Raw genomic sequence first — 27,174 nt, 5'->3', positions numbered from 1 at the left:
TACTTCATTAGTGAAGACCACTGGCTCAGCCTAACAAAAATTTACCAAACATAGAAACCTTGTACTTAAGACCTCAGTTATAATGGTAATAGATTGTATAACTAAAGAGATAGAGAAAATAAACACATTAGCCAGACATATTCAGAGTAATTCTCAGCCGTTGGATGATATCTATTTTCTTCCCCATCCAACTGTGGCCTCTGTTTGACCTTAGCGGGTCTACAAAATTGTGAAAAGAAAGGTTGCTAATGAATTTCACTTTCTGCTATTGCATCATAACACATCATAACAGCCCTCAAGTCTTCCAGAAGCTGCTTACAAATCACTTTGCCACCGACAGTCTTCTCATCTCTACAACAACAATGTCCGGTTCTTGCTATTAGCTTGAGGCTTGTATTTTGAAATAGTAAAGCAGTGCCATAACGATGACAATTGTGAATTCCATTGTTGATAGGTCCGAATACTGTATTACACTCAGAACAGTTGTTATCTTGATGGCAGACTGACATTATAAGTAACAAGCTTTTCCTTGCTTGGCGGATTTAATTGAGGCCAATCTAATGGAAAAAAATGCATAAGCCAGAATGACAACGTTGTTGCTAACACATTCCACATGAACATTTAAAGCAGATTTGCAACAAAATCAAATTTTTAATTAAATATGATTAATATGATGAAATATAATTTCCACAATTTCCCTCCAGTCCACTAGGTGGACTCAATAGCGACCGTACAAATGCTATTTTTAGACCGCAAGGCCTTGCTATTACTAACTTGTTATCTGCCCATTTATCTATAAAAATAAAAAAAAAGTAATTTATTTGTTTCCCGAAGCCCAAAACTATTTTTCTCTTTACCAGTACTATTGATCAGTGTCAGTGCTTAGGCGCCCTGCCCTTGAAAACCCGCTGGTGTCTTCCCATACAAACACCCAATGATTTAAAACCATTTCATACTTCATATTCTCATTTTCATATTCAACTATTGCACATACTAGAAACGGTCACTGCTGGGATCACTGATTCCGTATGTTTCCGGAATGTAATCGGGGCATAGCATGTATGATAGGCTCATGGCCAAGATAATCGATGCAAAGCCTTTACTGTAAGCTGCCCTAATAACATCATTAGATAGAAAACCATGCTTCTCCTCAGGGGGCATCCATGAATTCATCACATCCTTTCATCGTATCTGTGGTAGCAGGGTGGTCGCTGCGTTTCCTCAGCCACGTTTCCTCATATGCGTTGTGTTTTCGTGAGTGATTGCTAAGAAGCCTCACATGTCTGAGAGCAAATCCCAGAGAGCGGCCGCAAGCCACCGACCGCATCCTTCTGCTCCGTGTCCTTTTAATTTGAAAGAACAGTGATGGGCCAGAGTTGCAGTAGCTCTCTTTAATTGCTTCTTGTGCCGGTTTACAAAGGTAGTTGCAATATTGCTGCTTCAGCCTCTGAAGTCCCTTGGTGGATGTTCTCAAAAGCATTGCTGCTCTCTTAATCTGCTTTATAGTAGAAATGTGCTGAAACAGACTGAGGATGGATGCAGCGTGGATGAAATAAAAAGCTTGTGCTTAAAGAAAATCTAATCTTTAATAAAATAGACCGCAGTTCCCTTTGATAACTCATGACACCAATTTTCTTTTAGTGTTTTTTTTTCCATTTTGTCTTTTGTATCAAAACAGACCATCGCTGCAATCTTTTCCTTTCATGTGACAGTCGAACATTTGCAATATGACGGATTGAAGATGCTTCAAAAAGTCACTTGAGCGTGGTGTTTTCTGCAAAGCTTTCTCAATGTATTATATAAAAATATATTTTTTAGACTGTAAAGCAATCTTCCTATTCTGAGCTTTCAACATCTGTTAAACTCAAGAATATTTTCAAAAGTTGCACTCTCTTGCACTATTTTTTTATTATTTACTTGTTTTTCGCTCTCGTGTCAACTTCCGAAGAAGCACGAATGTGATGGCGCATGCATATTTTAAATTTAAACCAATTAAGTGGGAGGTGGCAGATAGACAAGGAGGATCATAAAAAAGTACTTCAAGTCTAAATAGACCACCAGTCAGGCTGTTAATCGACCGATTGTCCAGTTTCACTAGGTGGACTTCTTATTAAAACGCAGCAGCTGGAAAATGAGGAATCATGAGCAAGGGAGCCCAAGTGAGACATTAGCGTGCAAGGTGTGCAAGAGAAATAGTTTGCAATTTTCTTCTCTTACTGACAGCAGGAGAACACACAGAGAACAGACTACTATGGCAGATGGCCAACAACAGAGACTCAAGTGAAATGGATCACTTAAGTGATTCAGAGTAACTCAAGTCCATAAAATCAGTGTTTATATCCCTTATTGATTCACGTTTTATTTTTGTTGGCGTTATGTGCTGTTTCGGTGATTCAAAAAAGGTGAGCAAGAATTAAAAAATTCTAATTGTTTAAATCCTGTGTCTATCACAAAATGGTTCAGTGAGCCAAACAGAGCCTAAAGGGTTGAGACAAACTTTTTCAAAGCCTATGTTATGAGTGTTTTACAATTAAAAAAAAAAATCATTGTGGGTGGTAAACCACATAGAATACAAATCAAAATACAAAGCAATGGTCCTGTGTAGAGCTCTCAAAATTAATGACAAGTAATTGATTATACTTGATTATAATCGAGTAATTGTTTTAGAGCCAATTTTTATTTTTCCTATAATGGTCCAAATCCTCTAATGTCCTTTCAACAGCAATTATTCATTAAATTTTGTATTAATTCATGAAAACAAACAGATTATCTTTTGTGTTTAATAATAACAAGACTTTTGCAAGCGTCTGCTTTTACGATGGACGACAATAACTTCTTAGTTTAAAAGCTCTTGTGTGATATTGTTTAATTATGGACTGTTTTTTATCACTAAACAATGAAAAATAAAGAGTAAAATTGCTTTGTAATACACTTTCATGCAAAATAAAATTTTATCAGATTACCGATTAATCAATTAAAACATCAGAACTCGATCCAAAGAGTATGCAATAGTAAGTGGCCTAGTCCTGTGTGGAGCAACTTTGCGCCTTTGTGAACTGAAATAAAATATGAGCTTGGACCTCTTTCTTATTTTACTCACACTTAAGCGAGTGTGAATGATGGTGACGTGTGCGTTTACTTAATATAGTCCATTCCGCACATCAAAATAACCAAGAAAAACATGAATCCATAATTCTGCTGGTGCAATCTTCTTTCTATTTCTACATGGGTGCTCTGAGGAGAGACTCCCACATGTAACTCATCTTATCCTGGCCTACTTTCTTTTTATGTAACATTGTGGCAGTTTACGATCTCTTCAAATAGTCCCCCAACATCCCTCGCCCCTCCCCTATTTGTTGTTGATGTTTACTATATCGTAGCATCGGTACGCCATGTGGGAAAAGTGGATCGTATGCTCAAGTGAGTTCTGATCTGCGTTGTGGTTGAGTCTTCTGAATTCGTCATTTATGCACCCTGGTATTTGTGGAACTACTTGACATGTGGAATATTAATGAAGAATGAAAGTCAGCCGGGTAGTCCTCAGGGAGCTGGACTAATTTAAAGCACTTGATTGTGTCCATTTCTGAGAGGCATTTTGTGTGAGCCTCATTGACCCTGTAGAAATTTGTTCTCTCTTGAAATAAGAGCTCAGTCTTTCGAAGACATACTATATTTTCTAACCAAACAATAATATAATTTCAAATGATTAACATGTCCAACCCGGTCAACAATCACTAAGTTATGTAAGATAAATGTAACCCCACCAGAGATATAATTTTTTTATTAAGAGTTAGCCTAAATTTGATGCACTGATGTAAGGAAACTGCATTCAGACGAAGAACAAATTAAACAGCTCACCAGCATGTGTGTGGGCACAACCGCTGCTGATTTTTGTTGAAGAGTTGTGTCATCCACTCATGCAGAACACACTAATGGCTAGCTATTTCCGGTTTTGTCAATGAGAGCTTCATGATGAACTGTGTCAAACGTGGGAGGCAAAGCTTTCACATTCAGAAGGCCATTATGACTGTCGTCTCATATTGTACACAATGTAGGCTACACAAGGAACTGATGAATAACTAGTTTTGAAATTAGTCTAGTAAGAACTGAAAAGAAGATTGTAATAAAAGATGAATGGTGATAAAAATTGCTAGAAACGGCTCTTTTTTTTTTTAAAAAAAAGAAAAAAAAATGAAGACAATTTGCAACTTTAGTATTGAAACAAAGTCGATACACAATTTGTCTGTGCAGGCCAAATATAATTACAATGTGGGCCAAATTTGCCTCGCGGGCCAGATTGACACCACTGGTCTAGTCTTTATCTAATGGCATTGTACTTGAACCAGGCATTCTCCAATGTTGAGGTAGAGGAGAAGATGTATTGTTTGGATCATTTGAAAATCCCTGATGGTCCATTTAATTAGTTTGGTTATGCATTACGGTTGTTGGATGAGTGTCATAGTATGGTTTCAAATTAAAGTCAGCTTTTCAAACTAGGTTTAGGGTTTCAAAGTAGGGTTTTAAACTAAGGTTTAGGTCTTGTAGTAGAGTTTAAAACTGGGGTTAAGGTTTTGAAACCTGGGTTAGGTTTTCAAAGTAGGATTTAAAATCAAAGAGGGTTTCAAACTAGTATGAATTCACTTTATATTTATAATGGGCTTTCCCTGAACTGGATTCTTGTTTTGTTTGGTTTTTGTTTTGAGATGATTGTTTGATTTAATAAAGACTTGAAATAAAGTGCTTCTGAATGTTGTAGTCTTTCTTTGTGAGTAAGCACGTTGAAAGCTTGTCAGAATGATGAATACTATCTTGGGCAGAAATGTTCACTCATGATGAGAGGGAAATTGTGCTGTGCATATGAGCACACATTTCAAAGTTGGTTCTCACCAGACACACTTTACTTTCAAATGAAGCCAGATCCCACTCGTCTCCCTCCAACACTGGGGGACTTGGAAGGTCCAGCGCATTGTTTAACTCTTCATGAGATTAGCAGAGCCTAGACTGTCTGCCAGGCTCTGATACGACTGCCGCTGAAATTACGGCTGGCCCGCTGAAAGGATGTTGGCTCGGCCTCTCTGGGGGCACCTTTGGCCGCCAACAGCAGGCTATACCTGCTGAGCGCTGTAGAGAGCCTTGTCAACAACCGCTGAAAAAGCCTTGAGCTGCAAGGGAGGAGTTGGGGGGGGGGTAATAGCTGGTTGCGGCCCCCCCGGCGAAGCCTCCGCCTCCAGGCAATTTCATCACCCCTGAGCTTTAGCGGTCAGGTACAGCGTGAATCGTTCAGGTCTAATTTATTCTAGAGCAGAAACTCCCAGAGCATCCTCACCTACTCTCACAGGCAAGAGAGTAATGATTGTTGTTGTTTAAAATGTTCAGGAAAGTATATAATTTAAATAATAAATCTAGATCAACAAATGAAATTTTGTGAATTACTATTTTAGTCTTTTTTTATTCAATTAAAATTACAAAATCAATGGATGACAGTAATTGAATTTTAGGCTTTTACAACTGGTCATGGTTGCACTGACATTGATTAGTACACTAATATTTGTGCTATAAAACATATAATAGGTGCTAAATTTATTAAGCACTGCTTTTGCTTTTGGAACTGCAATGCCAGCATTGCAGTTCAGCAAACTGAGAAACTGACTTTTAATCAAAAAGTGTGTGACTGAGTTAAGTTGCCAGCCTTTAAAAACTAAAATAAAAGTTACTGTGTCCCCATATTCCCTCTTCCCGCCATGAATTATTAGTGGACTGGCTTGGATTTGGTCCCCTGATGATTTCATAGACAGATGCTTAAGTTGGTTGAGGTTCATATCTTTACACTGCTGGCTCACATGCAAATTTATCTATTGCGCTCTTACCTTAGCCACAGTGATCTAATTTGTACGTTCCTGTCTGGTCATTTGCAGAAGACACACCTTGCTGAGCTGTTCCTTCCATTTTACGACATAGCTGAAGGGAAAATCTTAGCTCGTTAGCTGTGTGCACTGCAGCGTTCATATTTCGACTGTAAATGTCTTGTTAGAGGCAAATTTGCCAGTCGGGAAAAAAACTTGCTCAGCCCCCCCCCATTTAGTTTACTAGTTACTGTTCTCTGTCCTTTGACGCACATAAAAATCAAACTCTGTGCACACATGATCCCTCAACTGTAACCCATTTATCTCCAGCATGGATAAAACTGACAAGATCATTCCGTGTTCATTGGGGAGAAAAAAAATAGCATATCATTTGAATCTGAATGAAATGTGGGGAGCTCAGTACAGTGAGAGTGCGCTCTCATAACATGTCAAAGCAAAGAGTGACGTGATGTTTGGAAGTTTTGGGCTGCTCGTTACTTAGGCTCAGAAGAGCAGGACACAGCAGGATGTGTTAGTTTGGACCAGGGGGGGTCAAACTTAACTTTGTTGCGGGCCACATCACAGTTATGGATGGGCCCCCCTAATATCACATACACATGTATTTTGAAAGTGGGATTGTAACCAAAAATAGTTGCAATATCTCACTGTTATTAAAAGGGAAGACAATTTACAATCATGGTATTTTAACAACAAACATTGAGTTGACACATGATTTGCTTTTGCGGGTCACAAAAAATGAGGTGGCGGGCTGGATCTAGCACCCGGGTCTTGAGTTTGACACCTGTGGTTTAGTCACTTCCTTCACAATGCCATAAAGTGTTGACAAGGGCTGGAGGGAAAGTCATTTTAATGACAATTACCACACAATGGCAGAGTCTCCAGTGTGGATATGAGGCAGCTCAATAAAAGAGGCATACAAAATATCCCACAGCCCGGTGCTTGATTTCCTGCGAGAGTCTTCATCATGTGCCACAGGGAGCGACAAATGTGTGTCACTGGCTCCAGCTGTTGCCTTGATTAACTGCGTGTCTAACTTTGTGTTTAACTAAAGTTATGTGGTATGCTCCAATGATTAATGGAAGATGTGATGCAACAAATAAACAAAGCGAAAGTTGTGGGCTGAGCTAAATATTCGGAAGAACGACAAAATGGTATGTGGTGTCAAATTCCCCGTGGCTATTAATTCCACCGCTGTTTATCCATCCATGCAAACATCCATTTTATGAACCGCTTTAATTTTTTTGCCAAGGGTTGTAGATTTAAAAATCTGGAGGGGCCCCCGAGTGAACCAACATGGCACTAATACTATGTTGCAAAGTCAAATTTGCATTTCTCAAAACGTGCCTGCAATGTTTGTAACAGCTTGAAGTGTTTGCCCTCAGAGCCTCGGAGTCTTTTTTTTTTTTTTTTTTCACCTGAATATGCAACAATTCTATTTGCATGTTCTTTATCATGAGCCAAAGAACAGAAAGCTTTTATGTTTCCATGCCAGGAGGCCTGAAAATGCTCACGTCCAACATCTACCTTCCTATCACCATCTGCTCCCCGTCTCCTACGGCTCAACAAGAGTCGTGTAAACTGCCAGCATAATTTAAGGTGAGGAAATCAGATTTGCGCATTCAAGAAATAAACACAAAAGACACAAAGAGAGGAAAAAAGGGCTTTGTAATAATACGAGTGATACAAGGTGAGTGACAAAGATGGAGAGAAACACAATTCTATTGCTTCAATGTACATTTCATCTCGAGAGAAGGTGACCTCTGCTTATTGAAATAACGATGGATGGATGGATGGATGGATGGATGGATGGATGGATGGATGGATGGATGGATGGATGGATGGATGGATGGATGGATGGATGGATGGATGGATGGATGGATGGATGGATGGATGGATGGATGGATGGATGGATGGATGGATTCAATTGCGCTTGTAGGAAAAAAAACTCAATGTACCTTGCAAATGTCACATTGACAAAATGAATTACTATATTGACTTTTTGAATGAATGTAATTTAATGAATATCCTAAGGAGGATTAGACCATCATTTGAAATCACTGCCAACTCCAGCCCTGGCATGAAGACTATTCTCATTCTACAAATCCTCTGTATGAGGCTGATCTTTATAGAGTGGCTGTGCGACACAAACTTGTCAGGGGCTACTTCACACTTTTAGCAATAGTGTTGTCATGGAAATGCGGGCCTTGATCGTTTGGAGTTCTAGAGTGACATTTTATGAGGACTTTTAAATGTACCAATGTTGGAAGTGGACTGTCTGTTCATGTCTGTGACAAGAACAAGTAGCCTATGTTCCTGACAGAAAGGTCAGGGAAATTGTTGGTGCTGATTTTCAGTAAGAAGCCAGCAGAAATGTGCAAGTGTGGGGGGGATATTATTCCTTTTTTTTTTTCTTGCCTCTGACTAATAACTAATTCTCATGAATCAGCCAACTCCTTTTTTTTTTTTTTTCAAGCTGCTCAGTGGCACTGAAGTGAAAACATTTCAGCTCTAGGAGCTTATCTAACTTGAATTAAAAAACACAAAAGAAATCCTGAATATAAATATTAATAGCACGGTACACCTTGCGCTATGTATGCCAACGGAGATCACCCACCGCAAGAAAATTTTGACAGTGTTGCTGACCAGCAAAACAGCAGCACATCTCATTTGTAAGTTACCAAGGTTGCAGCTCTTCTCTCCGAAGCTGCCATAAGGCTGTTTTTGCTGCCTGAAATTTCGACTTGTGACTCATGTTGCTTTGTGATTTTAATCGCGTGGGATGATCCAAAAACACATCCAAGGGTCATTTGCATGAACATTCCAATTTTACATAAATGTAATGTCTGAATTTGAATGCACTTCATAACTTAGCTTCCCAGTTACAATCTGACTGCTCATTTTTCAGGCATTGGTAAGTCTGATTTTAATGCAGTGCCAACACCACCCATGCATCCGTCCATCCGTCCATCCATCCGTCCGTCCGTCCGTCCGTCCGTCCGTCCGTCCATCCATCCATCCATCCATCCATCCATCCATCCATCCATCCAGAGTGGTACCTCTCCTGGTCTTATTATTTACTCCTGATTGAACATTACACCTGCGCCGTGCATAACTGAGATGCCACTTGCCACAATGCTGTCACTCATCTCGTCTAATTCCGAAGCATGGTGTGTTGTTCTGCAACGTCACCTTATTTTGTACAACATGACGAGCTGCATTGTAGGACAGAATCAATTCCCTACCTTGTGTCCCCCGTGGCTGACAATGTGTCACAACAAAGCTTTAGATGGTGGGCTTGAAGCGCTTGTTATTCTGGAAGGTATCGGTGATAAAGCCCAGCGTGCACCTTGATGCAACCATCTGCTCCCTCGTCTTTGCCTGAGAGTTATGTTGATATAAAAGCACTGTTGCTGTTCTGCCAAGCGCTGCGTGTAAACACAGTACTGGCCACGCACCAGGTTGTGACTCCAGCGCGACAGACGATGGAAATGCACGGTCAGTAAACAAAGCCAAAACAATCGAGGATTTCAAGGAAATCATTATATGAGTCTCAAATGGTGTTAGATCCAGACCACCACAACGCTAAACGAAGCAAGCCATTAAACGGTATTCATAAACTGGGTTGCTGAAAAGTCAAGCCTTCCTGTTTCCCGTTCAAAATGAAGAGACAAAAGGAAATTTTGTCCTATTTCTGAACCATAAAGACGAATAACAATAAGGCAGACATTGAGACAGTCAGATGATGGTGTTTGAGAGAACTGAAAGAAGAAGAAGTCGAGAGCGCAGCCTGAGAGCGAAGAGGCTGAGAGTGAGATGCAAGTAGAGTGTGAAACACAAACAGAATATTCAGGTAAGTACATTCATGAGCACTGGACCATCAGGTTTGTGATGTGGAGAGAAGAAGAAAAAAAAAGCTTGCATACTGTTTGTGTCGTGTGTATTATATAGCAGGCCCGTAATAGTTCTGGGTTGCTGTGGCCACCGGCAAAATAATGTGGACTTATCAAATAGAGGTGCAATGTCTACCTGCAGATTGTGCAATATTCCGGAACAACACCTTAAAGGCTTTGTCGTCAATAAAACGCTGATGTTTGTGGTAAAAAGTGATGATGGGTGAGTCACTGTCCTGGTTTTGGAGCAGTGTGCTATGTCAGAGCCTGACAGCCAAACTGCTGTGGCAGGTGCTTTATGTTCTCTCTCTGCACAATTCAATCTGCTGATTAATTGCCCCCCTCAGCACGAGCAGTAGCCGGCGGGAAACCATCAAACTACATTCAATAGGGCTGACTTCCAATTTACGAGTGACGATCTGTTTGCATTATTTCCGTTTACTGTTTAATAGCTTCAGAAATACAACTTCGACGTGCAGATGAGTTGTTCTGTTCAAGAAATCACATCACGTTTTGGAAAATGAATATTCCAAAAAGCTTTATTTCATATACAACACAATGCTGTCAGTCTTTCAGTCAAAAGGAAAGCAGGTCTAACCATATTCTAAACAGTTCTTCAATTTGTCAGGTTATGTAAGAGCTAATGTGGGGAGACATTTTTTTATGACAGACTGAAATGTGTCTTACAAAAGGATTGATGTCAAGATGCACGACATAAATTGGACTTTTCTGTGCGTCTTTATCCCTGCTCACACATTTATCACAGTGTTCACTTTGAAGGTGATGAAAGACAAAAGCTCAACGCAAAAGGTTACAGTTGACACGTCATGCATAAATGATAAGGACGCTAACAAATGGCAGTAATTAAGACGTCCCGTCAATGGCTTGCATCCTAATCCGTCGCCTCGCTCATTAATAACCCAATGTGCAATCTGAACATCAGTTAGGATTGTCACGTTAGAAATACTACACAAACATACAAACAACCTGCTTAAAAAAATAAATGAAATAAAGGTTTGTAATCAAAACGTGAGCATCTCATGCTGCCTAAGAGTGACGACATTGGTTGTGCTCGTCAGGGTGTGCGTCAGTGTGCAACTCTTCTTGTAAACATTTCCCGCTCGTTACAGTCAGTCTGACGCACCAGCGTCAGAGCCATCTGGCCGGAACACAGAGTGCCCTCCCTCGCAAAAGACCGGCGACGCTGGTGAATACATTTCAAAAGGAGGGAGCCCAAGTAAACAAACGGCTACGTCCTCTTCATTTTCTCTTCACGTTTACACCAACGAAGTTATAAATGTAAACGTGTTGTTATTGCTCTCGCTGACAAAGTTGATTTGGCACTGCTCCAATCTGGCAATATCCCCGAGATCCAACTGGGACAGCAGCTGAGTCGGGTCCGTGTTTGTCGTTAAAACCGTCCGCTTGCTTTTGCGCTCCCTCTCTGAGGGTCGCTCCTCTCCCGCCATCTCCTCGTCATCCTCCTCTTCCTCCGTGATGGAGCAGAGACGAGCGGCGCTGCCGGGGGTGTCGGCGGGCGACCTGTAGTGGCACTGCCCGTTCAGAAGCCTCCTCAGGGGCATCAGGGGCACCGCCTCCTCCCCCAGCAACTGCTGCCGGCAGTGCCGGAAGTCACTCTGACGCTTGAGACGTTTAAACTCACTGAAGGCGGAGGTTGTGTGCTGGTAGAGGCTTTGCGCGATGGCCTGGGCCTTCTCCACCTTGCTCACCAAGACGGCGTGACAACGAAGGACGATGGCCATGTTCTTTATCTGGTGCCTGTAGATCCAGGCCAGGATCTTGGGGCGACACGGGTCCGGCGTACAGCAGGTGATCCTGCTCAGAGAGTAAAGATGAACGGGACTTTTTTTCCCAGATTTGTCGGCGCTCATGCGGATGCCTTGCGGTCCCACGGTCAACCTCATTTTGACGCTCTGCTCCCCGTAGCTGCTCTTTGCCCAGATCTTGGCCACCGCTTCCTGAGTGCAACCTTCCCCCTTGGCCGTGATGGTGACCACACTTCCCAGATAGCGCACATTGTAAACAGGCTCCTCTCGGTTTAGTTCCACCTTCTGTCGTTTGGTATGAAAGATGTTTCCCACCCAGTCGAAGGGGCAGTCGGGCAGCAGGTCGGGACAGGAGCGCAGTAGAGTCGAGAGGATGGAGTGATAAGTCAATCCTGTCCCCAGACTCTTGCCTTTCATTTTATGGTCATCCTCCACCAGAACAAACTTGTTCCTCCTCCAGGGCAGCATGGTGTGGCAGCAGGAGGAGCTCCTGTGCCTCTCGGTTGCGTCTTTTCAGTTGGGTCCAGAAAGCTGGAGGTTCTATTGACGTCCCTGTCTCAGCGTCGCTGAGAGAGAAAGAGAGAGGGCAGGCAGAAAAGCTGCACAGAAGCGCAAGTGAGAGCAACGAAGCTGGAGTCAGTCTGCTCGCCTGCTCGCTCCTCCTTCCCTCGCCTCCTCTCTTTCTTCTTTCTCTTGTGCTGTTTGCATCATGATGCGCTACGTTGGGAGTTTGCACACCCCTCCCTGCCTCTTTGTTTGGCTTCCAAATGGATCCCCTCTGAAGCATTACTGAGCTGTCCAGCTCGGCAATGAGATATCGCTATATTTACGATTCCTATAAAGCTGAGGCAAAGGACCCACCCGCCCATGAGAAGGGTCGGGGGGCGGGGGGGCGTGTGACTACTTCTGGAGTGTGCTTGATGAAACATGAAATAATTTCTTGTTTGGAAGAGGTCCTCATTTGCCAATCCCAATTTTGACATATGTTTATGATAAAAGCACATTGTAAACAATGTTCATCATGATGCAAAGTTGGGTTTTTTTCTTAACCAACGACACAAATGAGTGTTACAAGGGACTAAAAATATGAGAGCGCAAATAATTAACTGCTTTATTCGCATTTACCTCTGACTTGAGCTACGTTTAGCATTTTCTATCAGTATTATTCCAAAGCATTCTCATTTCGTACTGACAAATGTCATTCGGACAGCCTCGTTGGCAAAATTGTCTTTTTGTTTACACAGTAGTTCTCATCATAGAAAGCGGCGGTGGGAGTACAGATGAAAAGTAAAGACTTCATGTTTGAGGTGGTTGCAAGGCCATATGTCACATTCTGAGTGTGTGTGGGTGCCGGGCGGTGCCAGCACTAATCCTTCTTCCTGACACTGGGGGCACAAATGCTTGTGAGCCATTAACTCTGCCTTTCAACTAGTAAACAGAAAAATGTCAAATGATATAAACAGTAGTGCACATCATTTGCAAAGCTTTATCATGACTTTGATGTGTTGTATAATTAGGGCTACCTCTCAATGGTTGGCAAATTTTGCCCATACATTTTGAGTGAGACTAAAATGTTCATCTTGTCACACATGACCAATGAATGTGATGATTTTTTTTAATTCTTAAATATATTTTGAGATTCTAAACTTCTGCTCCACACTTTTTCAGGTTTATCAGCAAGAGTGAAAATGAGTGATTATTATCAGTGATTCATGCATGCACCTTGAAACTGTACCATTTCCACTCAAATTTCAGTGGCACGTGTTCTTAGTTTTAAAAAAGAAATCTGAAACACTGTATAATAGAATTTGAAAATGTGCTTTTGCCCACCAAAATAAAAAAATAAAAATGACATTGTATAATATATTTTCAGTTTTGCAGTGGTACCAGAAACTAAGTGACTGACCCAAAGTAAACGTCAAGTCCTGCAAATATGTGAAACATGCCGCCATGGAATCATTTTGTGGTATCTCTAGAGTCAAGATCATTTCCTTGTGATTCATGAACAGCATACTTGCAACGCTTGATCCTTTTTAATCACGCTTTTTCCTTTTTCCATTCGCTTACTTTGAGCTGTTGTTGTTGCGTTTACATCAGTGAGTCAGACTCTTCATCACACAGCAGTGCGATGCAATCAATGAAAGGAGCCTTGTGAGTGCCCCACCTCTGGAAAGGCTGATTAATGTTTGGTGCGAGGCGCTCAGCAACACACGAGAGAGAAGATGATATGGAAACAAATGCATTCTCTAAACAAATTTGCTTGTTTCTCAACAGAAAGATATTGGACATTTTTTGCTGAGGTTTCTTATACATACAACCCAAGATCATTTTGCTACTCCCTCATTCTATCCATGATGTAACGAGGAGACCAAAGTGTGCAGTACAACTCACTTTCAATCAGTGTGTTTCTCCCTATTATCAGGAAAGTGCTGCACCACATTGAGGGATTAAGTGAGCTTGTAAGGTCAAATGAAAAGAAGATCCAGCAATTAGCCGACAGTAATGAAGATTGGGGGCGTACGAGTGCCTCAAAGGGGAAATGTCACATGACATGGGGAAGATTAAAAGTTCAACACTTGGGTAATTATGCCAAATCTCACATTGATACTTAGCAATGATTTGGGGCTGTTATTTTAAGTTTGTAAATAAAACTAGATAATTCCTGCCATTTCTACTTATCCTGTGTTGTGTGGGTTAGCAAAGCCCTATGCCAAATAATTCTGTTGTACCTCCAACAACTACACTTGCATTTTCCTTTTCTTTCAGCCAGAGTAGGAACAAACAGCAAGAGGCCTGCTGATGTGTTTGAGGTCACAATGAAGTTCACACCTCTTACTGTCAGAAGGATTTTCGAATAGCTAACATTCATTCATGTCAAGGTTGATCATGTCTGACTCATTCAGCCAGGGGAGATGCAAGAGCTAAGGATCAAACACATGGCAAGCCGTCTAATAGCAACGTTATTCATGACACTATTTTGTTAATATAAATATAACATGTCACATAATACATTTTCACATTTTTTTTGACATATTTATTTTCTTTAGTTTGTCAAAATAGGCTTGTTAGTTTTTTAACCTCTGGTACTTTTGACAATGTGACGGACCTTGATGGATTTACTCTAGATCTTGGGACAAGATGGAAATAACAGATTTGGAGAAGCAATCCTTATCCATTTATTGAAGAGATTTAATACTGTTGCCCAAAAGATCGATTCATGGAAACTGTGTTGTTAAGTATGAAAAACACACGAGTCAGGTCTATGATTCAGTTATCATTTGCTAATTTAACTTTTTTTTTCTCCTGAATTGTCATTCCAAGGAAAACTATGGCAACGTGCTGTTTTTACGATTTATGCAAGATGGAGGGTAATAAATGTCCGAGGCTCAGTACTCACAGTTGTAAATAACTACACTGACATCTAGTGGTGACAATGACGAAGTACGTGTAGGGTTGCCAGGTGTTGTTTTATATTTAAGTCTTGATACCAATGTTGCTGCCAAAATTATAATTAGGCATAAATATTGTTAAAATTGGTTGTTTCAAATGTAGCAAAAATGTTGCTGATTACAAATTCTACAATTTAAAATTTTCTTTCTTTGCATGATAAAAAGTGGAAAACGTCACCATAACACCGGCAACGCCAATGACGTCAGTCAAAGGGTTGCTGACAAAGCCTCGACTGCAGGCCTCCGTCACCTCATCAGGCAAGCATATATGGTTCCTATTGGTAATATGGCGACACTTAGCAACTGTTTCAGCAATTTTATTCTTCGATTCGAAACAGTTTCTAACGTAGTTTCTTTTCGGGTAAAGTGACGCTAGCTAACCGTTCATTCAGGTCGTTAGCATGTATGCTCGCAAACTTGTTCAAATGAGCGAAACGAAAGCGTACGTAAACAAAGTGTCCTCACAAAATTACCGCTAGTTTTTATTAAAGAGTATCAACTTCCAACAATTTCTATTGGCAATAAAGGGTAAGGCCGTCTGTTGCCCTTTCATATTGCGCTAACGCAAGAGTTTTATACTTCAGTTTTTTTTTTTTTAATGATAATGAAACCGAAACCGTGATAAATGTCATTGCGTCAGTTTGAAATGGACACTGTGTGATGCACTTAGTCGAACTCCTAAATATGGCTTTAAATTAATATGTACGCACAAATTAAAACCACTGAACTTGATTGGTACAGTACTGATTGAAAAACATTTGACACAAATATGTGCACTTACCTTTGTCATGATAGCACAATGGACTGGAGTCTCTCCGCTGTCCAGGTGGGCCTCTTGGCTACCAGCTCGGCCTTCACTGCTGTCTTCTACAACGTGTACAGGAACAAAGCAGCGACGGTGACCAAATTAAAGGTCCGCCGTTGAAAAAAGTTCAGTCCCAGTAATCCTTGTGTAACTCAACAGAAATCTCTCCTGTGCACAGGATGCCAAGAAAGTTTCCATTGACCAGGATTTGAAAATGATCCTGTCTGAAACACCGGGAAGATGTTTCCCTTATGCCGTCGTTGAGGGTGAGTTGATTGTTGATTTCCAACTGCTGTGCCCTGTTGCGTGTTGTGCGGGATGTCCGATGTTGAGCCAGGAACAACAAAGATGTGGAGTATAGAGTTGGTTCTTTATTGGCAAGATCTTGGGTTGTTTAATGGCGGCCAATGCACGAGGCACGGCAGCAGATGAAACAGCTTCCTTCTCCAGGTCAGCTTCTTTTATACTGCCCGGAAAGGCGGGAACTTGTCACATGACCATTTGGTACCTGAGTGTTGGGGGCGTCACCCCCCGTGTGCCTATGTGTATGTGTTCATACATGTTGTATTCGTGTTCTGATTGAGCAGTTATGTTTATATAAACTCGTAAAGAGAATTGTACAGATATGAGCATCAAAACGTATATGAGATTGTCTAACCTAACAGAACATGTACACATTGCTGTTGCTCTCTCTTCAGCCCTAAGAAATGTTCATTGGTCCAAACATTTACTACATCACTTTTTTTTGTTCTCGTGTGTAGTAATTAATTGTACACCCATTGAACCAATTTGACTCCCTTTGGAGACTTTTCTCAGTAACACATCATGAACAGCCTGCACTCACACGACAAGGCTCAGGCACTCCAACAGCAAAAGAGAGGCAAATAATAGTCATTGCAGAGCTGAAACAAAAAGTTCAGCAAACCAGCCTGAAAGAGGCAAAAATTTAAGATCTTTACAATAACTGACCAAACATTCAGCAGGCCAAATTACTCATCGGTCATTCTTTACAGGTGTCGTGAGGTCTGTGAAGGAAACGCTCAGTAGCCAGTTTCTTGACAATTGCAAAGGGGTCATTGAGAGACTGACTTTGAAGGAGGAGAAAATGGTTTGGAACCGCACCACTCAACTCTGGTATGTCAGTAAATAAGCAAGTCAAATGTATGTCGGGAAGTAGATGTGAGTTGGTTTCATTAAAATTCTTCCCTGTGCAGGAGCAACACTCAGAAAGTCATCCACCAGCGCACCAACTCGGTTCCGTTTGCACTCGGCCCCCACGATGACAACATCACCGCCACCGTATGCGTCGTGCGCCCGCTCGAAGCCGCAGAGTTAAATCTGGAGACCACGTACGAGAACTTCCACCCCACCGTTCAGTCCCTGTCCAGCGTCATCGGCAACTTCATCAGCGGCGAGCGACCCAAAGGCATTCACGAAACGGAGGAGATGTTGCGCTTGGGCGACAGCATCACGGGCGTCGGTGAGCTGGTGCTAGATAACAACGTCATTAAGCTGCAGCCACCCAAGCAAGGCTTCTTGTATTTCCTCACTCGGTTGGACTTTGACACTCTCCTGAGGAAGCAGGAGCGAGACGTCAGACTGTGGCGCATTCTGACCGTCGTCTTCGGCCTGGCCGCCTGTTCCACCTTCTTCTACCTTTTGTGGAAGCAGTACGAGCGCCAGAGACAGAAAAAGCGCGTGAAGCGCATGCTTAAAGAGTTCGAGGAGCAAGAGAAGAAAAATAAGGAGGAGCAAAATTGGGAGGAAAGCGATGAGCAGGCCAGCCGGTGCGCCGTATGCTTGTACCAGGAGCGCTCCTGCGTCTTTCTGGAGTGCGGACACGTGTGTACGTGCACGAGATGCTACGAGGCTCTGCCGGAGCCAAAGAAATGTCCCATCTGTAGGGCCATCATAGATAGGATGGTGCTCATCTACAATACCTAATACCAAAGGGATGAGTCAGTTCTCTATGTCGTCATGGGGCAAAACTCAAAACAAGGGAGGTCACGTTGTATCCATTTATTGAATTATGGCACTTTTGCTTATGAACCTTGTATCCCTTCCAATCAGATGCCAATGTTTTCTATGCATATATGTACAATAAACTGACATAAATGCACAATATGATGTACTTCCAATAACTGCTATTTTAGGCATGGGCTGGAAGGAGTAACTAGCAAAAGGCACATTTAAGGTAGTATTGCACCAGGCAGGCAAGGCTCCCAGCGCACCACTCAGTTGTAAAACTTTCAAAACGACGACAGGAAAGGTGTGGTTGAACGTAACAGCCTCTTAGCAAGTAATGGCTAGCTGCTCACCGTAAGGTAGAGCAAGTGCAAAATGAAAGCGAAAGACTTGTTTCTGATAAATAGTACAGTACTAGATTTAAAAAAGAAGAAGTTGCCAGACAGCTGGCAGCGGCCTCAAATTTTCACTGCATTTATTTTAAGGGTAATGTAAGATGGGTTGAAAGTGTTGAGTTCATAGTTTGGGCTTTAAACGATTTATGGAGGCAATTCTAAACGTTCCCGAGCGGTGTCTATGACTCGGGCTTGGAACAGGAGTGTTCGCTGTTTTCCCAAATTTTTCATTTGAACTTCAAGGCTTTGTAACGAGCTTCACCGCTGACTGTAAGGCTGCCACACCAAATCAGTTTGCTCAGTGGGGATCTGAAGCAGACATGCGTGTGGACACTTGGAGCATGAGGAAATAGTGATGTCGTGAGGCCGACCAAAAACCTGTGCACAATTAGATTTTGGTGGGAGTGGATGTCGGTTATCATAGAATCCAAAGGGGCGCAGATGCGAGGGGGACTGTGTATGGACCAGTCCATGGGTCAACCATTGAGGCGAACTGCGAGAAATGGAGGTTTAAGTATGTGTGGATCTTTGAAGACTTAGAATTTCCTTAGTTTTGATTTACAAAAAAAGGTTATCTTGTTCTCACCTGTTGTCAATAAGATTTTCTGGGATGTCAGTACCCCATGGTGAAAAATGCTCTCCTAAATTGACGTCACATCTGCCTTCAAGGCTATGGTAGGACCCGCCATCCTCCAGATGGCTTTTGAATGAATCCCTAGGATGGAAGGTTTTCCATTATTTCTCAGAACAACCACATTTCAAGAGTAACTGAACAAACTCACCTGCGCTGCTTTGTTTTTTTTTCGTTTGCTGTTCTGTTTTGTTGGGCACAGTCCCAAATACAGCAAGTGATGAACGCCAAGGACATGATACATATTATGCCGATGCTGACGATGGATGCAAGAACAGCCACGCGGAAACCACTGTCTTTGTACGGAGACAACGCTGAAGAGTGAAAAGGAGAACATATATTTCATGGTTAGAGCAGACTGAATGTGTTACATCCTTATGTAGAAAGAGTTGAGTCACGGCAAGAAGAATTAAACAATTTTAAACATTTCTGAACATTTATTCTTAATATTTTAATTCATTCAATTAATTTCTGATCAGTATTTTAATTCATTTTATTGCCTCAGGGAGAGTCCACAAAGATAAATCAAGTGTTTGGAAAAATACATGAATATCACAAATATATTTGTGGCTGTATTTATGTGACTAATTGACACAAATCCTCCCATAGAAAGAGAGTGCAAGACCTTCCTCTCGTAGGAAAATTGGTCATTTGCAGTTTCACCAAAATCACAAAATAATGCCATGAATTCATTATGTAGTAAAAATCTATCATATGTTGTGGTGTCAAGTTATAATGTAATGTGATTATTCCATGTTCAAATCTAAATCTAAATATATTGCCGTAATCACCCATTTGTATGTGTTTGCAAAGCACTTGGACTATTATTGCACGAACAAAGGAGGACCATTAATTTGGAGGTTCCATTGTAGTCTCCATCTTTGCCAACTTACGTTTGCAGGAGAGTTCGCCCACCCAGCGAGGGCTGTTTGCATCCATGACACACTTCAGCTCATCGCCTACCAGCATGTGTTTGCTTGGGCACTGCAGAGAAATGGCTGTGCCTACACTGCGGCCGTTGCCCGTGCTGATGATGTGGGTACCCAAGCGAGGTGAGGGGAGAGCTGGGCACTGCGCCTGGACATGCACTAAAAGACAGTCTTTTCATCAACAAAACCCATTCCAGAGTTATATAGGGCGAATATATATTTAAAAAAATAAGCACAAACCTGATCAAATACCAGATTCAGGTGATAGAAATACAAGAAATATATTTTCCATTGCATTACATTTGGGGATTAAAGGATAAGGGAGATCATGCTTGTTTACCGTACGAGTTTATCAGACTGTATTTTTCAGTATTTTATCTTTTGTGCCAACTGGCAACGATGCCATGCTGGCTCGCCAAAACAGACACTATTACCTGGTAACGGCGGACGACTGCCACTTCGGAGAAATGAAGTCACCAGCGGCCATCTTACGTTGCCAATCTCTAAGACTGCCTAAACTAAATACATTGATTCCTCTGGGGCATTTTCGCGGCATTTTCTGTTTCTACGGTAAAGCAAAAAACAAAAACAAACAAACAAAAAACATCCACGGTGTATGGCGTGCAGTTAAATTAATGAAACAACACTTTTGTAGCCTACCTGAGTTCTTTTTTTTAAATTTATTTTACACAAGTTGAATCAGAAACCAACTACTTTTTTTGTAGCTAATTTACATTCACCAGTTTTTTTTTTTTTAAATTTATTCCAGATTGTACCAGTATACTTCTTAAATTTGCCACCCTGCTTTATACTTTGGCTGTAGTCTACTAAAAAGTTAAATGACACTAAAGGGTTAACGAGAACGCCACGCAGTAAACTTATTTAAGGTCTACATTTTAAAACAAGCCATGCACCAAACATGGGCAACACTTTTCATAACAATCAATTTACCGGTGTTATTCTGGTTAGTTCCGTTCGTCTCGAGTCCTTTGGATGCTAAGGGCATGATGACGGTCCAATCGATCTCCGCCCGTGTCCACAGTCCACACGCCGAACAAGCGAGCAAGTGCATAGAAGACGCACGACCTGCAGGCGAGACCTTGTCACGTGACGCCTGCATGACAGGGGGGAGAATATTGGGTCGGCACTAAAGTTTCTTCTGCACCGAGATGTCAGGCAAACCTAGCGTTGTCTGCTTTTTGGTTTATTTTACTTTTTACTCTTTATTTGGGGGGCGTTTGCGGTCATGCATTCTGCACTCAAGTGCTGCTGCATACAGACTTTTGTTTTTATAATGCAGAACTGGGTGTAACATGAGCTAATTTAATTGAAGTCATGAAAATTCGAATCGAGAACAACTGTGCGTTCTGATTCTTTACAGGGATGGAAAAAGTGCTCACACTTCTACCTTTTTTACTATTTAACCACCAGGGGAGTTTTTTTTTTTTTTAAGCCTCGCTAAAATGAAGAACGCATCGAGAAGTCTCACCTAATGCCATTCTCACGAAACAAACAGGAAACCGTTGCAACCGCACCAAAACGGAACTCGCTTTGCCAGTCAATGTAAAGCACCATTCCGGATGTCGTTTCTGTAAATGTGACGTCATTCACCATTTACTTGAACGTAACATTAATAAGATTAAAGTTTAGGGGATGTTTCAGTTTTGTTTTCAGGATTACAGTGGAGGAAAAAATGTCCAACAAAAATCCCCTAAATCCCACTTTAGCAAAAAGACAGGTCATCTGGGGTGTTATTTGGAAATGCAAATGTCTCTGGGCCACACAGATGTTTGCATGCACACAAGCCAACATCTGCTAAGAGGCTTACGCTTCAATGATAATCGACAGCTTTCTCATTACACCCATTCTCTTCAGATGTGATGGGAAAGGATCAAATCTCTCACATGTATAAACCCTGACAAAAAAGACAAAATCTGTTTCTAACCTTCATGGACAGAATTTGAAGGCACAACTGTGGGTTTCATGGTCTGAGTATTGTGCCTCGGAATTTTCTTGGCTCCATCGGCTCGTCATTTTCACAACTGGGATGAGAATCAAGTCTCAAGGCACAGTCCTGATTCAGAAAAGGGTGGGGTCACGGAGGGGAAGAATCTCATGAGTGAGGGAAGAATGGAAAAGGAAGACCAAGATGTAGATTGGTGCCTCCATCTCATCGAGTGTTTCAATCTTTTATAGCGTGGACACACAAGACATCAGTGACATTTGCACAGCTTGTTGGACAGCGTGGTGAACTTCACTTACCACATTGTCTGTTTATTGATGATATGCTTTACCGCTTTATGAGTGATGTAACATGCAAGATGAGCTCCAACATTTTCTTTTTCTTTTTTTTTTTGCTACATTTTGTTAAAGGCTGGTGCTTATAGGAGCGGGGTACAGAGGGAAAGGCAGAAAAAAGTACAGTACTTCAGCTCCATGATGTCAGCAAAGGGTAAGAAGAAGGTCAGTGTGTTGCTATGCTTAGAAAACATCTGAGAATGAAACATTTATAAGTTGAAATGGTAAAAAGCGTGGAAAGGCAAATCATGGGAATTAAATACTGTATTGAAGATATGGAGATACGGCGAACGGGTTCGTTTTGCGGGAGCTGCCAGTGGCCGGCCACAAGTGTACACATCTCAAGTGTGTTTTAACTTAAAATCTATTTTCTTTTTCTTACATCACACTATAGTATACATACTGTACAACAATACCCACTGAAGTGCCACTGTGCCCCAGCAACAAACGGGGAAGTGGCGCAAGTTTCAGACACTGACATTCAACTGCTTCATGTACACAGGAAGGAGCCGAAGCTCACACACACACACACACACATACACACTTTCACATAATATGGAAAAACCACAAAGCTTTTCAACAGTCAATAATAATATGATAATGTACAAGGAGCCTATTCATTAAAACCTTGTGGGGAATCTTCAGCTATATTACAAATAAAACATGAGTCCACTCAAAAAGATCCTCTTAGGTTGCGGAGAGGAACAAAACATCCCGACAGCACACGTCAAAGTTGTGATGGCTCGGTGGCGACGAAGAGGTGTGAGTGAAGATGAGGCTGAAGTGGTGTACAGGAAGGACTGCGTGGTCTCCTCCACAAAACAAAAAGTGCCAAGGTAAGCGAATTCAAGTAAGGTGTGCTCTTTTCAGAGGGCACAGAGAGGGGGGGGGTTACGGGAAAGAGGGCGTGTCCACTACTGGCTCTTCCTGTGTTCAGTCAGATTTGTTGAAGCATTCACAGCATTTTCGCCGCGAGCTGCTTTTGAGAGGAGGTCCGCCCACTTGGCATGGAGTTCGCCCTCTTGGGTACTTAGGAGCACAGTTTGCTGACTGTGACTGAGCCGGATTATGTGTTTGACCTCTGACCTTTCGCCTGCGGGCGGCGACGGCGTCGTCACCTCAAACCCAGGCAGAGGTACGGCTCTCGCCCCCTTCAAGTCCTACAGGAATGAGTTAAGTCCGTCATTATCTTGAGCTTCAAGTTAATAATGCTAAATGATGACTCGATTTAAACAGATCGATTGATTGGATAATCGATTAGTAGCCGATTATTTGTGACACCCCATGAAAGTAAGCCTCGGCAACGTTAGGCCATACCTGCCCGCTGCTCTGCAGATACAACACCAGTGGCTCGGCCTTGGTGACAGCCACCCACATCTTGGTCCAGCTCTTTCCTTTCTCCTGCACATGGAGGTGGCCACACAAGAGGCAGTTCTCGCCCGTTAATGAGGCTTGTCTCTAAACGGACGACACACAACACCGGTTCAGTACAAAAGGAGCGCCAGTGCATGAAAAGTTACACTTTGCGCAGGAGAATCTGGAAGACAGTGGGCATGGCATCTTATGGTTGAATAGCAAATTCCACCTTTATATACAATTTACAACCAAACGGGAGTGTGTTGTGTTTTGAGCTTTTGACCTTGAAGAGGCCCGAGAAGCCAAATCAGACTCATTCACGTACTTCAGCAAAACTATGTCTGGAGCTGAGTAGGTAGACGGGTTAAGCTTCCAATATCACAGGCACGCAGATAGCTGAGTTGGCAGATTGTCTTCATAAGTAGCTTGCAATCTTATTATAATATTAGTCACCGCAGAAGGGATCGACCAATATCAATGTTCTTGTATTCACCCCTCAGTAACTGCCTGGCTGCAATGTAGGTGGAAAAAAAAAAACCTCTCTAATACTTTGTGTGTAAAAAAAATAATAATAAAAAAAATAAAAAAATATATATCCATTTTCTGTTCTCTCTCTCTCTCTCTCTCTAATATATATAATTAAAATGGTTTCACTATTCAGGTTTTAATCAATTTCTTTCTACTCATACAAATTTAATTTTTATAATTATAGAGACAAATGTGTTTTGAATATTTCCTAATCTAGTACACCACAGAGCCACTGTCAAAATCCATGACCTGCAAGTTTAAGTGTCCATTTTGGCCCTATTACCAATGTGTTCAGTGAATGTATGCGCCTAACTGAGCATAAATAAATAATGTGTGTGTGTTTTATGGTTTTGTGTCTCACCTCAGGCGCTGCTTTCCTTTTTTGTTCACCACCAAGATTCTCCAGACTGAGGCTTGCCTCAAAACACTCCGGGCACAGTCGACTTGTTTTGTTGTCCAAGGTTTTCGAACACTTTGCACATATAGCCTGTGGAATTGGTTGTTTTTTGTTGTTGAATATGTTCAATATGTGCACAAAAAGAATATATCATTTTGTGAGAGCTTACCCCTCCACAAGCCTTGCAGTGGTGTTTACGCTTTGTGAAATTGAAACTCTCGTTGCATCCTTTACACGTCTGCTTTTCTTTGTCTTTCTTTCTTGAGCTCTTCTGTAAAAACATGTCAATGGTGTTCAGCACAACTCAAAAGGGGAATGCTAATAATCTGATATCTCACCCTTTCATGCAGTCTTTCGCCGTCCGAGTCGATGGATGTGTTGGACCAGGGACCCTGAGAAGAAGCAAACATCTGACTGAGCATCAGCAGCTTCTTTCTGCAGTTATGCGTTTCTTCCACAAGGTGTCAGGCTGAATTCGCACAAGAAGCCAGTTTCGTTTGGCTCCTTGCCAGGCCCACCCGCTTAAAGTGGGTCAAAGCAGATCCATAGGAATAAACTTTTGACTTGGACTTTCCCTATAAGGTCATGAGCGAGTTGAGGGAGACTCATGTCAAGGGAAAGAAGAACGTCTTAAATTGTGTGGCACGTGTATGATTCACATCCATACATGGACAAGTGTTCAAGCTGACAAAGACCAGAAGATGGTGACTGTGCTTGGTGCCGCTCATAATTCCTCACTGAGCCGATCAATGAAAACGATCAAGACGGTCTTACCGGTGATTCCGGGGCGTGGTCGTCCTCCCGCGAGAAGGAGCTGTTGAAGGCTTTATTGAAAGTCTCGCTGTTTTGCTTGTGTCGATCAATAGTGGCTTGGATGACCTGAGTGTCAAAACAGATTTGGAGGAGATGATGACAACAAGCGGCCATGAGTCTTGTTTGTATTAAAACGTCCTTCACAATCCAAATGTCTGTCAGCTTTCACCCTGAGGCCTCTTTGCGAGAAGACCACCTCTCCTCTTCAAAGCCGTAATCAGCTTTGTTTCGCCATAATGAGCTAAATGAGCCATTATAAAGGGGCTTTAGTGGAGAATTTCAGTTCCAAACACAATGTGGGTGGGCAGGAAATCTTTTCTAATTGCATTCTCTAATTCCGCTGAACTACCAAAAGGGTCACGACTGACCCCTGATTTCCTGGCATAAGCCTTTACATAGCCCCGCCCCCACACGGAGATTGCGCAACAGCATTTGCCAAAATGTTGCTTTGTTTATTTATACACAGAATATTTTTTAACTATTTAGCCAGTTTCCACTGCCATATTTCAGCGGTCTCTTTTTATTTTTAGATAGTTCAGTGCGCCCAAAAGATGTGTGTTGCTTTAACACAAACGCTTGTCATCCTTACCTGAATCCATTCTTCTTTCTCCTCCGCTGTCCTATGAGAGAAAACGACCATCATGTATGTGTTTTTCAGAATCTTTAACATTTTACTTTCTGTATGTAATATTGTTTATCTTTATTTTTACTTTTTTATATGATAACTTTGATTGCAATGTTTTAAAAAATAAAATAAAATACAGTAATCCCTCGTTTATCATGGATAATTGGTTCCACTGGGCAGGCTAACGAGTTAGCGTAAAGATGCGGATCGCAATCGTGCTAACACGCGAAAACGGACTTCTAAAGGAATGTAAACGAACATTTGGAGCAATACTACATTGTCCTAGAGGTTGGACACATGTTTCCTCAATTTAGATTTATTTTGACTTTTAAATGTTTTTTTTTTTAATTTGCAAAAAAATCGGCGATGTAGTGAATCCGCGATAAACGAAACGCGAAGCAGCGAGGGATCACTGTACACCATTGGAATGCTTAAGTGTTTTTACCTGGCTTGAAGTTCAAGTGATCGTTGTTTACCAATAATGGCAAATGTGTGAGGAAGATTCTGCTTCACGTTCTCCTGCACCTGAGGGAACAAAGAAACAGAATAACTCAGATTCATAAAACATAAAGGAGTCGAAATGAGTCACAAGCTCTAAAAGTACCTCCATGCCAGCAATGTCAATTTTCTCCCTCACGCTGAACTTCTGCCCCATCAGTCTGAGTTTAGGCACACAGTAGAGCACCATGTTGTTAAACTGAGGGAAAGAGAGAGAGAAGAAAAACAATCATAATTGGGCTATTCTCCGTGGACATCCAATCTTTTTGTCAGACATCTCCTCTCACCAAATAGAGGTATCTGTCTTGTGCTGTTCCATTTTTGGCTGACATCTTCTTGATATGTCCTTCTTTGATGAACTCATTGGCTGGATTCACAATGTCCTCTTCCCCTCCCAGCCTTTCATAAACCTCAAGCAGCTTGTGCATCTTCTCCTGTAAACACAACACAGCACCAACATGAATGAGATACACACCACCAGAGGGCGCTGTTTTATCAGAATCATCGCGAGATTTGCTGACCCGGCAAAGAGCAGGTTTTATATTTCTTTATTGATCTTTTGACTATATATTTGGAGGATTCACGGAAGTAAGAAATACAAGTAAGAACGAGGAAAGCGATGAAGAGGATGGGTGTTACAGAAAGCCAGTCAGACATCCGTAAACTGTGAAACTTGAGGCAGGAAACAGCAACTTCCTGTCTGAACCGACTCAACGCGTTGACTCCCTCAGACGAACTTGCAGCAACACTTTAGCATCAGCACTGCGTCAGATGAGCAATGAGATGATGTCGGACATTTTTTTAAAGTCTCACCATTTTCTTGATTGCTGCGTTGGAGTGATTAGCTGCAGTAGATATCAACTCCAGTGCCTCTGTGGAAACAATGCAAATGTGTTAGCATCAAATCCAAAACACAAAAAAATCATATTGTTAGGACTGGGAGG

General features: G+C 41.8%; 5 protein-coding genes across 10 annotated transcripts in view; 1 reads left to right on the top strand and 4 right to left on the bottom strand.

Moving 5' to 3' along the window:
* Positions 1-17,604, bottom strand: part of LOC148402254 (trypsin) — a 32,288-nt gene extending 14,684 nt beyond the window's left edge. For both annotated transcript variants that reach the window (XM_088369870.1, XM_088369869.1), the window contains exon 1: positions 15,772-17,604. Coding sequence is in view for 1 of the 2 variants with exons in the window: in XM_088369869.1 (XP_088225995.1) it covers positions 15,772-15,780 (9 nt within the window). In the remaining variant the exon portion in view is untranslated. The remainder of the gene's footprint in view (positions 1-15,771) is intronic.
* On the bottom strand, positions 10,266-12,474 carry fam43b (family with sequence similarity 43 member B). Its single transcript, XM_088369865.1, has one exon. The coding sequence runs from the start codon at positions 12,007-12,009 to the stop codon at positions 11,032-11,034; it is 978 nt and encodes a 325-aa protein (XP_088225991.1). The 5' UTR covers positions 12,010-12,474; the 3' UTR covers positions 10,266-11,031.
* Positions 15,140-17,917, top strand: mul1 (mitochondrial E3 ubiquitin protein ligase 1). 3 transcript variants are annotated; one of them, XM_088369859.1, is made up of 5 exons: positions 15,140-15,248; positions 15,786-15,903; positions 15,974-16,061; positions 16,809-16,929; positions 17,010-17,917. In XM_088369859.1, exons 1-5 carry the CDS (start codon positions 15,145-15,147, stop codon positions 17,737-17,739), a joined length of 1,161 nt encoding a protein of 386 aa, XP_088225985.1. In that variant the 5' UTR covers positions 15,140-15,144; the 3' UTR covers positions 17,740-17,917. The 3 variants fall into 3 exon arrangements, with proteins under 3 accessions (XP_088225985.1, XP_088225986.1, XP_088225987.1); XM_088369860.1 differs by having other exon boundaries at positions 15,177-15,271; XM_088369861.1 differs by lacking the exon at positions 15,140-15,248 and adding an exon at positions 15,278-15,518.
* On the bottom strand, positions 17,800-21,280 carry susd3 (sushi domain containing 3). 3 transcript variants are annotated; one of them, XM_088369868.1, is made up of 6 exons: positions 21,205-21,280; positions 20,667-20,829; positions 19,680-19,874; positions 18,938-19,100; positions 18,742-18,870; positions 17,800-18,648 (listed from the first exon to the last, which is right to left on the bottom strand). In XM_088369868.1, exons 2-6 carry the CDS (start codon positions 20,785-20,787, stop codon positions 18,414-18,416), a joined length of 843 nt encoding a protein of 280 aa, XP_088225994.1. In that variant the 5' UTR covers positions 20,788-20,829; positions 21,205-21,280; the 3' UTR covers positions 17,800-18,413. The 3 variants fall into 3 exon arrangements, with proteins under 3 accessions (XP_088225994.1, XP_088225992.1, XP_088225993.1); XM_088369866.1 differs by having other exon boundaries at positions 20,667-20,801; positions 21,205-21,223; XM_088369867.1 differs by lacking the exon at positions 21,205-21,280 and having other exon boundaries at positions 20,667-20,905.
* Positions 21,281-21,937: 657 nt separating this feature from the next.
* fgd (faciogenital dysplasia) overlaps positions 21,938-27,174 on the bottom strand; it is a 31,200-nt gene continuing 25,963 nt past the window's right edge. Inside the window, exons 10-20 of the mRNA XM_088369857.1 lie at positions 27,044-27,102; positions 26,518-26,664; positions 26,337-26,429; positions 26,178-26,257; positions 25,697-25,727; positions 25,069-25,173; positions 24,633-24,686; positions 24,464-24,565; positions 24,259-24,384; positions 23,331-23,471; positions 21,938-23,173 (exon numbers count right to left, since the gene is read on the bottom strand). Of these exons, the coding sequence (XP_088225983.1) occupies positions 22,928-23,173; positions 23,331-23,471; positions 24,259-24,384; positions 24,464-24,565; positions 24,633-24,686; positions 25,069-25,173; positions 25,697-25,727; positions 26,178-26,257; positions 26,337-26,429; positions 26,518-26,664; positions 27,044-27,102 (1,184 nt within the window). The 3' untranslated portion in view covers positions 21,938-22,927. The remainder of the gene's footprint in view (positions 23,174-23,330; positions 23,472-24,258; positions 24,385-24,463; positions 24,566-24,632; positions 24,687-25,068; positions 25,174-25,696; positions 25,728-26,177; positions 26,258-26,336; positions 26,430-26,517; positions 26,665-27,043; positions 27,103-27,174) is intronic.

This window comes from Syngnathus floridae, chromosome 2, assembly GCF_059516105.1.
Source record: "Syngnathus floridae isolate MCC-2025c chromosome 2, RoL_Sflo_1.0, whole genome shotgun sequence".
NCBI classification, from domain to species: domain Eukaryota; kingdom Metazoa; phylum Chordata; class Actinopteri; order Syngnathiformes; family Syngnathidae; genus Syngnathus; species Syngnathus floridae.
Note: the sequence above shows the minus strand (reverse complement) of the source record. Positions and strands in the feature narration are given on the sequence as shown.

Excerpts from the sequence above, each read along its gene's own strand:
- fam43b (XM_088369865.1), bottom strand. The coding sequence starts at position 12,009 with ATGCTGCCCTGGAGGAGGAACAAGTTTGTTCTGGTGGAGGATGACCAT.
- mul1 (XM_088369859.1), top strand. The coding sequence starts at position 15,145 with ATGATAAAAAGTGGAAAACGTCACCATAACACCGGCAACGCCAATGAC. Across the intron at positions 15,249-15,785 it reads GGCCTCCGTCACCTCATCAG|CACAATGGACTGGAGTCTCT; the intron begins GCAAGCATATAT and ends TTGTCATGATAG. Across the intron at positions 16,930-17,009 it reads AACCGCACCACTCAACTCTG|GAGCAACACTCAGAAAGTCA; the intron begins GTATGTCAGTAA and ends TTCCCTGTGCAG.
- susd3 (XM_088369867.1), bottom strand. The coding sequence starts at position 20,835 with ATGCAGGCGTCACGTGACAAGGTCTCGCCTGCAGGTCGTGCGTCTTCT. Across the intron at positions 19,875-20,666 it reads AACTAACCAGAATAACACCG|TGCATGTCCAGGCGCAGTGC; the intron begins GTAAATTGATTG and ends ACTGTCTTTTAG. Across the intron at positions 18,649-18,741 it reads GAAAATCTTATTGACAACAG|TTCGCCTCAATGGTTGACCC; the intron begins GTGAGAACAAGA and ends CATTTCTCGCAG.